We start from the raw sequence: 14,719 nt of genomic DNA on the forward strand, positions 1-14,719 counted from the left end.
GAAAGGCCGTATATTAAGACAATATACAGGCATTTCCCACCAGTTGTCTACCTTCTTTTGCAGTAAACACACTGGCACAGCAGCTGCTAATAGGCCTAGAGCTATCTGATGCAAGTATGGCATTCTCTTGCCTGTAAGAGTACCCCATTCATTGCAGGGGGGTGGGGGTTGATGAAGTACACAGAAGAAGGCATTTAAAAAAAATATCAGGTCTCATCTATGGATGAGGCAGCCTGTAAACAGAGGAGTTCACATTGTGTGTCAGAACAGGGAAAGCTGCCTTATATCTTCTATCTGGCCCAGCAGTGTCTACTCTTGACTGGCAATATATCTATCTCCAGGGTCTCAAACAGAGGTCTTTCTCATATGCTACCCAGCTTTTTTCTTTTTTAACTGGAAGTGAACCTGGAGCTTTTTGGATGCCAATAATGAGGTTAACCACAGAGCTCTGAATTAGGGCAAATGATTGAGAACCATAGATGCTTTCCATACAAATATATCACATTTTGTTACTTTAATGTGACTCATAAGTCATTCTAAGAATACATTCATAGAGTAATAATTTGGCTAAAAATATATGTCTATTTTTAAAAAATCAGATTGTAGTAATTAACCTATCGAGGGTAACTTGCTATAAAAAGGAACAGCACTAGAAATAAATAGCACTACAGTTCAACAACCCACAACATGGGTTGCCATTTCCAGTCTGCATGTAATTTTCAGGAGTCCTTTTAAAGCACCAACTAATGTAACTACACTTGAGAAGATAGCACGGGCCTACATATACAGAGTCCCGAATGAACATTTCACTTAATCTCCTTTTTGGTTTTGTAATGGGCAGAAACAACCAAGTAGCTGTCTGGGTTCATATCCTTGATGGTCGGAGACTTGTTCTGGATCGGGGATGTTTTCCCATCCACTCGGGAGATCTGCATTATTCGGCACGGGTCGTGTTTCAGCAAATACCCAGCAAACGTCTCCCAGCCGCCTCCTACGCGAACCATCACATGCTTGTTGTGCAGCATCTGCATTTGCAAAAGAGGGAGAGGGGGAAAATAACTCCTGAAATCCATGTTTGCGAACGGCAAGTTTTTTTCCCCTGAAAACACTCAAAGCCCAGTTCACTCTAATCCTGTTGAAATTCCTGAGAGTAATGGCTCAGTCCCAAACACCTTCAATGCTATTGCAGAAACTGCAGGGGAGGCAATCAAAGCTTTGCCACAGCATACATCTGCTCATGGGTGCAATGCAAGGTTGCATATGGGCCCCGCTATTCTTTAATACCTCCATAAATGACGTAGTTTAGAGCTTTCCTCTCCTCTTCCCTGCCCGCCAAAACTGGTAATGAACAAAAAATTATACTGCTGCTTTATTTAGACAATACAGCTCTTATTTCATTATCCCAAGTAGGTACAAGATTACTTTCCAAATTCAGAGCATATTGGAAACAGGATAGCTCATATATTAATTACAGTAAGACCAAAGTGGTGGTGGTTGCCCAAAGGCATAAGTGTTGTGAATGAGTCCTGGATAGTCTTTTCATTAAATATTGTCGCTCATTCAACTACTCAGGGCATCATGGGTTTTTTGTGAAAAATACTTCCTGGCCCACTCATTTTAAGGCAATTTAAATTTCATCTGCCTCTTTATTGAGAGCTAGAAAGGCATATTACTTTTAGTAAGGGTGTTTTTTTTAAAAAAAAATATTGCTGAAACCTTATCTTGCTTCTTATATGGTGCAGCTATTCACGGTACTTATAGTAGGAGTGAACTGGATATAATCCAAAATAAATATCCATGTCACTGCTTAAAGAGTCCCACAGAGTACACATGATGCATTACTTGGAATTGACGTAGGTCTCCTTTCTCTAAAAGCATACATTCATAATTTTATACCAAAGGAAACCTCTTGCTAATACCACACCAACATTTAGCAAAACCGTGTTTTTAGTCCTGCAAAATAGAGAATTAGTATAGAAATAGAGAATCCCGGGCATCATGCTGTAACAGTATGATATTGAGTTGCTCCATTTTCCCTATAATACCATCTCAAGGGGCATAGCTAGGGGGCAGAGCGAGCGACCCACGGGGGCGCCACAGTGATCTGCCTAGGGCCCCAAACAGTGTTGACTGCTAAGGGCATTTTTTAATCTAAATGGTCTGAGGAACCTTGCCATTTTAAATTTTGATAATTTGTATTCCCGAAAATGTATATGAAACTAATTCTTAGAATGTCTCATTTTTTTACATTGAAAAATAATAATTCAACCCTGACCTTCCTCCTAAAGGAGCCCACAAATTAGAATGGCCCTTGGCTACAAATAATAAATATCTGACTGACAGTGGGCATATACTTTGCAGGAAACCCCTGCCAATCTTGGCACTTTTATATGTAGTTTACCCTTCACAGAGTTACAGTTCTCAGCAACCCTTAACAGACTACAATGCCCAGAATTCTTTGAGTGAAAAAAATGTACATTGGAGGAATAGTGTATGTACGCAGCCTATGTTTTGGGTTGGGTTTAATGATGGCATCTCAAAAAGTGTATCATTTGCCACTGCAAGCATACTAGGTTGAAAGGTGAAAAGGAATCTCTCTCTCTCTCTCTCTCTCTCTCTCTCTCTCTCTCTCCCTCCCTCCCTCCCTCCCTCCCTCCCTCCCTCCCTCTCTCTCTCCCTCCCTCCCTCTCCCTCTCCCTCTCCTTTTGCTTGCTTTCTTCACCACAATTGAATTCCCTTTATAACTATAACTATCAGAGAATGCTCCAGCACAGGTGGATGTGACAGAAGAGCTCGGTATGGTCCCTTGACAGTGTTAGAACTGAGCTCAAATAGTGTTGTCATAACAAATAGGATATTTTAAAAATCCAGATTGGGAGTGAAGATAAATTACAAAGCTCTCCAGAATTCCCTATGGTGAACTGCAGGCACCTCATGTGACAGAACTGATATTGCCCAGAGACCAAAGGAAAAAAAGAATGAGCAAAACATTAAGGTACCTTAAGGGGCCCCAGGAAAGCAAAATCACGTTCAGAAATAGCCCAGAATTGGCAGAGTATGTGAAGGATAACACGTATCAGATAGGTATCAGGGAGCAGATAAGAATCAATGCCTTCCCTGGAAACTACCGTACGTAGTTCATATGAGCCTTCCTAGGAAGGATTGGGAAATCAGTGTCAACATAAGAAAAGTTTTCTGTTATAATTATTCCACCATTTTCTCTTGACAGACAACTCTCAACAATAGAATGGGCATCTCCTCTGGCTGTCGATCAAATTATCATACCATATATTTTAGTCCCACTTTCAGGAAAGAAATTATATGGTGTTTTGGCTAGGCAATGAAACGAAAAATCATGTTGGTAATATTACTCTTTTGTAAACCTATTTGCAACAGTGGAGTAATTGCTAGTTCTGCCGCTCTGCTAGATTTATGTCTAAAATGGGTCCAGAACTAGGCAATTTGATGAAACAATAACAAAAGAAACTGTATGCTGTACTTCTCTAATTTGAAAACAACCCATCCACACTTTTCCCTGAAATATTTCCACAATAAGCCTGACTAATGTGCCTTTAATAATACTATTGTTGATTCGCTACACTGACTCTCCTAGAGGAGAAGTTAAAAAGTCAGAGGGGAGGGAAGAATCTAGCAAACTGACAGCGAAGCCATTGTGTTTCATTGTGGAATAAATTCCAGACATGCCCACGGCCAATGCTGCTACCATAAGTGCACTAAAACCAAAGCAGGAAAATGTTTAATCGTAATGATTCCAGGAGACATTTATGAATCACGTAAATCTGTACTGTTGGGAGGCTGCCACAAGAGGGTGCTTCCCTCACAAGACCTGCCATTGAATTTGTATAGAGAAGCCAGGAGTGTTATTAAAATGGAGGTGACAATATGTGAGGGAGGGGGGGAGATTAATAATTTGACACTGCTTTACGGTGCTTGCATCAGCTGAGGAGGCAGTGTAACATCACAATCAGGGCTGTAGGAACTGCTGAGGGGCCCTCATAGCTTGGGAAGGCAATGGGATACTGGGTAGCTTTGCACATGATACAAAAGTGTGGAAAGAGAGAATAGATTTTTAGATTATTTAGTCTAAACCCACTGCTCACTGCAGGAAGCTTGCAACTACAGTCTGAGTCACCTGCTCTCCAGGTAAATACCTCCAGTGACAGAGTCTCCTACCCCTGAAACATTCTTTCCTCCCATCAAATGGAAATAATGCAATAATGACATGAACAATGTAAATGGGTGACAGCATTGATAGGAGGACAATTCATTGGGGAGCTCACTTTCAGCTGCTTTTACACAGATAATGGAAGCAACGGCACTTCTTAGAAATAAGCACTTCTTAGAAATAAGCATCTCTCTGCATCTAACCACAACAGAAGTACGGCCACTTTTAAGTGGAAATCAGCTTAAGCCAGATATCAACACCCGAGAAAATTGGTGACTGTGATAATGAAGGTTTTTCTTAGATCACGCAAAATGTTGGGATGCCCCACATGACAATGAAACCAATGCCATGATATGGATTCTGATAAAAAATCTACATCACAGAACATCATAACTATGACATACATCACAACACAGAGCAAAAGGTTGAACATGCTATCAGGGTGAAAGGCTGTTTGTGAGTGCTTAGTAGGAGATTCACATCAGTATTCTGCATAAAACACATCAATGGCATTCAGCCTGACATGCCCTTTTGTTGTCCTTTTTATTTAAAATAAAATGCTTTAATGTTTTATGAAAGAAACAAAGTTTAGGAGAGGCAAACATGAAGTCAAATTTATAAAACTACAACAGTTGCAACTGCAGCCAAAGGGATTTACGCAAGCTAAGCAGGTGGAGGATTGTGGCCCAAGGTTTTTACAAAGCATTTTTAATGCAAAGATGGACAGCATTTGTTTTGTTGGCTTCTTCTCTGCCTTTAATCTCCAGTCAGGAGAATGGTAGAATAATAAAAACAGAATAATAAAATAAATTGGAATAATAAAAGCAATAATTAAGTACAACTGCAAACACGAGATGTAGAAGATGCCTTGACTTCAAAGAAGCCTCATAGCCTGAAGGAAATGCCATTTCTCTCCTGCCAAGTTAGCACTGAATGAAAGATTCATAAGCTCTGGGGTAGATCAATCAATGCAAACCTTTAGAGGTCACCCTTCTACCCAGGGAACAAATGCTTGGACTTTTGAAATGTGATACAGCTATGCATTGAAGGCATTCCCGCCCCCTGCTTGGCCCAGTCATGTCACAAATTTCAGCTACACAAGCAGATCTGAATGATTTTGAGATTCTGACACTTATTTGTCAAGTGTGTCAGCTTAAGTTTGGATACTCAGGAATTCTTGGCCTGCGGCAACCTTTTACCATTTCAGACACAAAAGCTCCTTAGCAGATTTTCAGTTGTAGGGGAAATGGAAATATTTCTGTTGTTCTTGAAAGCCTCTCCCCACCCTGCTATTCACAAACTAGATTAGAAAGCTGACTTGAACAGTGTCAGTAGAAAACCCATGGCATGACCTCAGTTTTATTCTTTAGAAGCATTTGCACCAGGGTCACTAAAATGGATCCTCCTCGCTTTCTTCCAAAGAGAAAGTCCTTTTGCTTTGCCAGGTGTGTCTCCTCCTCCCCCTGAGCACAGATCTGGGGGAACCTCAGAGAGGACATGGGGAGAGCAGGAGAGCAAAGCCCCATTGCACTAGCAGGAGTTCTTGTGCAGGGCTTCCACTAGCGGAATGGGGTAGTTGAATCCAGTCCCATATGTCCAAATAGGCTTGCTGAAATAAATGTGCATTTAGCAGGCATCTAAAGCATCATTATATAAATAATAATCCCATGGCTGGTAGTATGGATCCATCCTAGTGCTGGAAAAAGAAGCCAAAGTATTCACATCACTTAATCCAGGGCTCAACCGTTTTGGCTCCCTAAAAAAAGCTCACCAACTTTGGCTCCCACAAAAACCTCTACAACTTTGACTCCTTAAATAAAGCTCAACAATTTTGGTAGATCACTGCCAGTTTTTGTTTTGTTTTTAATAGCAGGAATGGATCTCTGTCTCTTGAAAGTTGGACATGCCTGATTAATCAATACATTTATATGGTACCCCAGCCAGCAGCAGCTGGAGAGGAACAGTAGCCCAGTGGTGTCCAGACTTTTTTCAAAGAGGGCCAGATTTGATGAAGTGAAGGGCCGTGAGGGCTGACCCAAGGGCCAGCCAATGTTGTTGACCTTTTTTTAGGATTTAACTCCAGGAAATAAACTGCCACAGGGGCCACATTAAACCAACCAGTGGGCTGAATTAGGCCCACGAAACGAACTTTGGACATGCCTGCAGTAGCCAGACCAACTGCAAAGCAGGCAAAACTTTTGCTATCATCTGCCTGGTCTGCTTTGCTACTGCTTCCCTGTGAAGAGGACCCTGGGGGACACCGGACCTACCCACAGCTGATTTGAAACAGCTGGTTAAAGAGGAAAAATAGTTGTTTATCTGAAAATTAGTGGGTGGGAGTATTCTTTGTTTATTATTTGAGTATACTACTACTACTACTACTACTACTACTAATAATAATAATAATAATAATAATAATATATTATTTATACCCTGTCCATCTGGCTGGGTTTCCCCAGCCACTCTGGGCGGCTTCCAACAGAAAAATAAAATAAAATAATCGATTAAACATTAAAAGCCTCCCTAAACAGGGCTGCCTTCAGATGTTCTCTAAAAAGTCTGGTAGTTATTTTTCTTTTTCTTTTTCTTTTTTACTTAATGTTGTTGTTATTTATATGGTGGGCCGTTTGGGTTGTTCTTGTTTATTTTATAAGTGTTATTTTAGACACTATATTAATGTATTCTATGATCCCCTTTATTTATGTCCTTCCTGTGTGTGTGTGTGTGTGTGTGTGTGCGCGCGCACACACACACACACACACACGTGCGTATTTACTGTAAGTCACTTGGACAACTTTGGGAGACAAGCAACTAATAAGTTAAATAAATAAATAAATAATATCAGTATTATGTTCATTCTAAGATGTACTGTCCACAGGTATAAGATAGGCCACAAGAGTGAAATTACATTGCTAATTAATACTGTCATATTAATTTGCTTATTATTCCGCTCCAGGTCCAGATTTTGGCCTATTTTTTTCAAATAGTAAATTACTGTTTTCAGTAATGGAATCTTCATTTATGAATGACACCAGGAGCTTAAAAGAAACTGGATCTAGAATTTGGAACACCTTTGATTCCTGGGAATACTATAATGAGTGTTTTCAAACACCTACTTATATTTTCCATTTGCAAGTTACCATTGCAGGCTATTCATCCATTAAGTGAGACATTCTTCCCCTTCTCCCCACAGCTTTTCAGTGGTTACACAGAGACTGTTTGCCTTCTTTATGGGTCAGTACACTTTCTTTCTGTGCTGTTTTATATGTAACAATATTCTGAGATGGCACTGTACCAACATAAGGCTGACGACGACTAAGGAAATGTGCTTTTTGCTGAATGCTGAAGAATATAACAGGTGTTCAATAGATTAGCTGGAAGGAAGAATACTAGAAACAGTAGACAAGTGCTATATAACGACCCCAGAACATTTGAAAAAGAACTTACACATTTTATCCTTTCATTGTTAGCTGCATTTTGCACAATGCCTCTGTATCCTTACATGTTTCCACCTTGCGGAGAAAAGTCGGTGGTGTGCTTTTTAACTGTGGATAATCCATGGACAACGCCCACTAAATGGTCCCTAACACTGTGCTTCACCACAATATCAGTTTTTATAACAAATAAATCATAGTGCAGCATACAGGCTGAGTTACACACCAAGCAGTTCCTGATTTAGATCACAAGCTCGCTTAGGCAAGTGTCAAGCTGTCCATTGGCAGTATGATGGTGGTAGGACGCGGGTGGAGCTGTGGTCTAAACCACCGAGCCTCTTGGGCTTGCTGATAAGAAGGTCAGCGGTTCGAATCCCCGTGACGGGGTGAGCTCCTGTTGCTCTGTCCCAGCTCCTGCCAACCTAGCAGTTTGAAAGCACACTAGTGCAAGTAGACAAATAGGCATTGTTGTGGTGGGGAGGTAAAGGGTGTTTCCGTGTGCTCTGGTTTCCGTCACGGTGTGAGACCAATTTCTTAAGCATTCATCCTGTTTTGCTTGCACAAAGCTTACACAGAGCTTTGTTTATACCCAGTCTTTAATAAATAATAATAATAATAATAATAATAATAATAATAATAATAATAATTTTTATTTATACCCCGCCCATCTGGCTGGGTTTCCCCAGCCACTCTGGGCGGCTTCCAACAAAGATTAAAAATACATTAAAATGTCACACATTAAAAACTTCCCTGAACAGGGCTGCCTTATTGGACACTTGTGCTTCTTCTTTTTTGTGAGATGGTTATTATATGACAACCAGAATTCATCTTGATTTGCTTATGGGGTATTTTACATTAGCTGTTCATTCACTCCACACTTGTAAATGCATTTGCTCCTAACCACAAATAGTCCAGTGTGGTTGTTTTTTAAGTGGATGTGTTGTGCTAGGGTGCCAGAGTGCTTTCACCCGCTTTAATTGTGCAAACCTGAAGTTCTGATATGTGTCTAATCCTGACAGTCTGGAAATGCCTTGTGTCATTCAGCTTTGAGGCTTTTCCAGAGCTTGAACAGACAAGCTCGGGGATTGCATGGCTCCATGTTCATTAGAGCTTCCCTGAGCTTCCCCGTTGTTAAATGGAGCCTTGTGATGAAGAATTATAGTAATGTAGTATTGTAGAAAGCAGACATTTGCTTGCCAGATTTAAAGCTCTTACAGACTGTGGGTGTGGCATGCTGACAGGCAGCATTATAAAGCCATTCAACAATGGGACGATAAACTGTTCTGCTTCCTGTCAACACATTGCCAAAGATTAGATAAATGATGACAAGCTACAATGCAAACCCACTTCCTTTTTAAACAAAATTTGCAGAATGGAGCTTTGCCAAGTCATTCGATCTTTCATATTCCTGGAAAGCAAAGCGTATATTTCTAGAACTATTGTGTGGAGACCATTTTTAACTTAATCTGACGGACGAATAACTTGCAATGATGATGGCTACCACTGGATGGCAGACATGCTCTGTGTACAAAGTAAAGCGTCTGGATGCAATCTGACAATTTCATACCAGCGGGTAAGGTGAGAGACAGTACAGTATGTTAATTTCAGCCCAGTTTTGCCTACAAAGCATGTCCTCCCTGTACTGAATACTATAGAAAGATAGCATTCTGTAGAGCTGGGGAAACAACCAGAGGTTCTAGTTGCACAAGCTTCAAAACATGATATTCCTCATTGTACTCAAAGCAGAAACCATAATAGTGCCAAAGTGCCCTTTTATCTTCCTGTGGCACATCTTTCAACAGTGTCAGATACGTGGAAATGTTGCAAAAGAACCCCTTGAGAATATCCTCCTCCAAACCCCCAGAATCAGCTGCCGGGGGTAGCCTATCTACATACCTTTCTAAGATGTATGATTGGCGCTGGAGGATAAGGCATTGCTCGTGTTTAATGATGTCTAAGGAAGTCCCAGGGCTTAGTTCTGGGTAAATGAATACTGTAAAGCATTGCAGCCTAAGAGATCTCATGGACTGTTATTTTATTCTGTAAATATAGACTGCAGTTTTAACCTTTTTAGTCACTTACGGTCCAATTCTATGCATGTTTACTCAGTTGAAGCATTGATTTCAGTGGGGCCCACTCCGCTGAATATTATAGAACTGCAGTATAGAGGGATTTTAAAAATAAGGTAATGTGGGGTGAGGAGAAGCTTTTGAGTCTCTTGAATCCTCCCCACATAATGAATCCTCCCCTCGGCTGGTTAGGTCGTCTTCTGCCAGGTGTGCTATAACACACCTGACAGATGCACCTGACCAATCTGACCATGTAGCCCTTCTGTACTTTACGTATGTGTATTGATATACCCAATTACCCATTCTCCTCCAGGATATGGAAAACCTGATTGCCATTTGTTCCAATTCAGGGGTAAATCATGGGGTTTCCTAGGGGAAAGTGGAGGTGTGGGTGAGCCCTTCCATCATGTGTGGCTCTGCACATGTGGAAGTGGTTGGCTCATGTCTTAATTTTCATTTGCTTACCGGCACAAGCCAACCATCTCAACCACTCTGGCCTGAATAGTGCACAAGATCAGTTTGCTATGTGCCCACCTAGAATGACCAAATAGTAATCTTTAACAACACACACACACACACACACACACACCATTCCCAGTTTCTCATTCTCCATCCTGTCTACATACAGTTAATCAGGTCTTTTTTCAGTTGAAACTCACCGGAACTGAGTTCCGGCACCTCTTTGGTGCATTTGGGCACCTCTGTAGTGTTGTGGTCTCAACAACTTTGGTCGTTTGATGTTCCTCCTAAAAAAAGGTCCACAAGCTCTGGCACCTCTTTTTCCAGAAAAAAAGCGCTGCTGTATATACTCCATACATTTCAGAACTATTTGTCTGGTACAGAAATTTAATAAACAGCAACAGGTCCACACTGTCTTTACGCCCTGAACCCTTTCTCCCTTCATTAATCTCCCCTTGCCTAGCCCTGGCCCTTTCAGACTATGCTCTTAAGCTTCCAACCAAGAAGCTAACCATGATATAAGATATGGGGAGGGGTGGGGTGGGGAGGGGAGGGGAGGGAGAGAAGGGGAGAAACTCCCAAAATCCCACCTAATAGAATGCTCAGGTTCCTGCAGCATGCCTTCATAAAGAACGCCTTCATTTTCATAACAATCTACATGGAAATCAAGATATCCTTGCCATATTGCCCTATTCTTTCCTCTTTTAGAGATCTACATATATGCAATGTGCTCCTGGGTTCACAAATGCAAACACAATGTTTTTTAATTATTATTATTATCATTATTATGAATGGCAGCAAAAAATACCAGAAAATGGTTTGGATCTTAAGCTGCTCTTCCATTCACACATGTGGATCATTTCCGCCAATTCCTCTCTCCATTGGCATTGCAGAGAGAAGCCAGGGGGCGGGGGAGCTCCATTATGTCAGTGTGAACTCTGCAATTCTCACAGAAGGAAAGTTAGGATTCAGGCCAATACCAATGTTTTCAATGAAATTCTTTGGAACGGCTAACACATTAAGGGTTACAGTCCAGAGAATGATGGGTTGGATTGATCCAGACCAAGTTGGTTGAACCTGGGGGGGGGGTCAGTGAAACCTGAAGTCCTACTGATTTCAAAAGGGACTAAGGGCAACTAACAGATCAAAATGTGCATAGCTAATTCCATGTACCTAAATGAGGTCTGGTGTTTGTTTGTTTCTTGCAAAGCAAAGCATGCCACTCTTAAACATATGGAGTGGGAAGATGTTGCAAATCATTTGCACTGTTGCATAATGTTCATTTCCCAGCTGTTGCTTCAGCGATAACATACCTCAGACCGGGAGCTCCTGTAGGAGCTGGAGGTTCAACTCCTTGCTAAGAGAGGTCATGATCCAAGCAGGTACTTCTGTGTGCTTCGCCTTTCTCCCAAGTAGTGCCGTGAACAGCTAGACAGGCACTTTGGCAATGGCTATGAAGTTCCTGCCTGATTCACCATCTTCTCTACTGCTTTGGTCTTGGGGAAGAAGGTTTCAAGGCACAGCAGACCATGAACCCAAACAGCCGATTAATCCAAACAGCTCCTGGCAGGGGTGTCCAGATTCTATGGCTCCTCAGGGTCACTGGCAGTGTTGAAATCTGCTGGAGGGTCCTGCTCCCTTTGTTACTCATCCGAAGAGACATCAGATGTGAGGTTGGGCAGAGCTGAACCGTGACACATGGCAGCATTAGTCCAACCGCACCACTTTGGACATGCAACACACTGGACATTCAAGTTAGAGTCTAGGGTGCTAGCTTGGAAAAGAGACTGTTATGATAAAGGCTTGCAAAACATTGATTTCCTATTTCATATAATGGTAGAAGGGACCTGATGCTCTGGGGATGATCTTTATAAACCTTACAGACTTCTGTTTTGAAAAAGCTTTTAATAAAATTTCTTTCCAAATACTTGTGATGGAACATAGGCATGAGGACAGGTACACATATGGATCTATAGTTGGTTAAAGGACAGGAAGCAGAGGGTGATAATAAACAGTGATGCTACACATCTCTGGGCCTTTTCAAGCATTAGGGTCCTCTAAGGATCTCTGTTGGGGCTGACAAATTATATTTTAAAAAAATCCATCAAGAAGCATTTAAAAATAAATGAACTGGACTTAGGGGTGAGCAGTAAGGTTCACAAACACCACCGAATGATTTGAGGCAGTAAAAACCTAAGTAAATGGCGAAGGATTCCAAAAGAACGTCTCCAGACTGAGTAAATGGACAACAAATGCAAATGCAATCCAGTGCAAATGTGAAGTTAAGTACTTTCGGGCAAGCGATCCCAGATTTACATATGCTGTAATGCAATCTGAACTGACTGCAATTCCCCAAAGCAAGTACTACTGGAGTTGGGGTAGATAGCTCAAGGAAAATGTCAACTCAGTTTGCAGTGGCAGTTAAAAGGCAGATTCCAGGTTTAAAAGGTCATTAGGAAAGTGCTTGGAAATAAAATGGCCATTGTTACAAAGCCATTATACAAAGCTATGCTATGCCCACATTTGAAACACTGAGCGTGGTTCCACTTCCCTAGTCTATAAAAGTATGTCTGCATATGAATTTGCTTTAGTGCAAGGAGTTACCCTTCTGTTTAAGGAAAATGAATACCCTACAGATGTGTGTGTCAGCCCCATTCCCCATTAGAGAACTGGGATACTTTTCAAAGTAATTTCCTAAGCTACACAGTTTCACCAAATACAGTGGTACCTCTGGTTAATAACTTAATTCCTTCCGGAGGTCCGTTCTTAACCTGAAACTGTTCTTAACCTGAGGTACCACTTTAGCTAATGGGGCTTCCCATTGCCGCCGCACTGCCAGAGCACGATTTCTGTTCTCATCCTGAAGCAAATTTCTTACCCTGGGGTACTATTTCTGGGTTAGTGGAGTCTGTAACCTGAAGCGTCTGTAACCCGAGGTACCACTGTACTTCCAAGTCAAACTGGCCTGAAAACAGTGCAGATGCGTTGTGTATTTCAATTATGTGCTGATTTTATAGTTGTACTTAGAAGCCATTTTGGCACATGTGGCAAAGGAATAAATAAATAATATTTTTGCTGTCACTCGGGGTTACACACATAGCAAGACAATGAAGGAGGAGAAGGAGATGTAATTCAACAATGCAGATGCACCCTGGAACTCCCTCTCTGAAGCAGCAGCTTCGAAAACAGGAATGACAGATTGAGCTGGCTAGAAATTTTAATTAAACCTGTAAGTGAGAAGACTGAAGCTAGCCGAGCCTCAGCTGTGAGCCGGTAAAGAAGATGTGCCAGGGAACAGAAAGTCATAATATCCTTGAACTCATTCATTCTGGTCCCCAGTAATGACACTGCTTTTAAAGTGGAGGGGGGCAGCTTTAAAAATGACAGAATATGCCACATAGAATACAAAGCAATCTGTCCTTGGTTGCTTAGCAATGTCAGGATAATGAAAAAAAAAGGAGCCTATCGGGCCTTTGTGCTGCACACTCTTGCTGAGGGGTTATGTTGTACTTGTCTTTAGTGTTTTTGCTAAATCGCTAAAGCTCCCCACATAAAAAAAAAGTCCCTGAAAATGTAAAACGTTAATGAGAAAAACACAGCACCACTCTTTCCATTCTTCCAGGAAAAAAGGGTGGTTTTTTTTTGTTAGGATGCCTATAGCATTTTTAAAAGATTGGTTTTGGAAACTCTTCAAATTGCAAAAGAAAAGCGTTAACCATACAGAGATCCATAGGCTACTTAGGCAAATCCCAGTGGGGTAAAGGGATACAGGTTACCAACTGCTACTAAAAGGAGCTTCCTGACGGTAGTTAAAGGTTAATTAGAAAGCAGTGTGATGCTCATGAAATTAACAAGGTGGATGAAAAGCTACAGTTCCAGTACCTGAGCAGTATATTCTCCCATTTTCTTATGGCCTTGAAATATCCTTTTGTTCCATGTACAATTTAATATCGTGTCTATCACAAATTCACTTTTAGTAAGAAATAGGGCTGCTACCTTTGTCAAGGAAATATCAACCTGGCATAAAAATGCATGCATATTTAAAATGTTACTTCAAATTGTGTCCTCATACTGTATTTGAAGACAATCAGCTCTAACCTAAAATGGGATCCAGTGGTCAGCATTTATGCCACAACCAATGTTTTGTGTCTAGTTCCCCGTTTAGAGGAACACACAGCCAATTTTCCATGTGTGCACTTCAGAGGTCACAAGAAACATTCTCCATCTTTTCTTCTGTATTTGAATGCAAAATCAGGGTGAACAGAACATATATGCAATGCAGGACAATGGGGCAGTTTGAACAGAGTTTAGTATGTCAGTGACCACAAAGATCATAATAGAAGTGAGTTGAACCTTCGTTTCAAATATGTCTGATTTTTGAACGATAGGATTAAATTGAAAAACTGAATACAAATCCATGCAGAATGAAGGATTGAATTGCTGCTTAAAAGTGAGCAAGCCTTATACCAGAGATGACAAAAGAGAACAACATGACTTGCCAAAGATATGTCTGGTTTTCCTATATGCCAGATAAGACTTTGCAGCTAACTTTCCCTCCATGGTCAGTATGA

The 14,719-nt window shown here is 41.1% G+C and overlaps 1 protein-coding gene across 1 annotated transcript in view; it reads right to left on the reverse strand.

Moving 5' to 3' along the window:
• Positions 1 to 499: 499 nt before the first annotated feature.
• Positions 500 to 14,719, reverse strand: part of GAS2 (growth arrest specific 2) — a 119,773-nt gene continuing 105,553 nt past the window's right edge. The window contains exon 8 of the mRNA XM_035117548.3: positions 500 to 1,025. Within this exon, the coding sequence (XP_034973439.1) occupies positions 807 to 1,025 (219 nt within the window). The 3' untranslated portion in view covers positions 500 to 806. The remainder of the gene's footprint in view (positions 1,026 to 14,719) is intronic.

Source organism: Zootoca vivipara, chromosome 1 (assembly GCF_965207765.1).
Source record: "Zootoca vivipara chromosome 1, rZooViv2.hap1.1, whole genome shotgun sequence".
In the NCBI taxonomy this organism is placed as follows: Eukaryota; Metazoa; Chordata; class Lepidosauria; order Squamata; family Lacertidae; genus Zootoca; species Zootoca vivipara.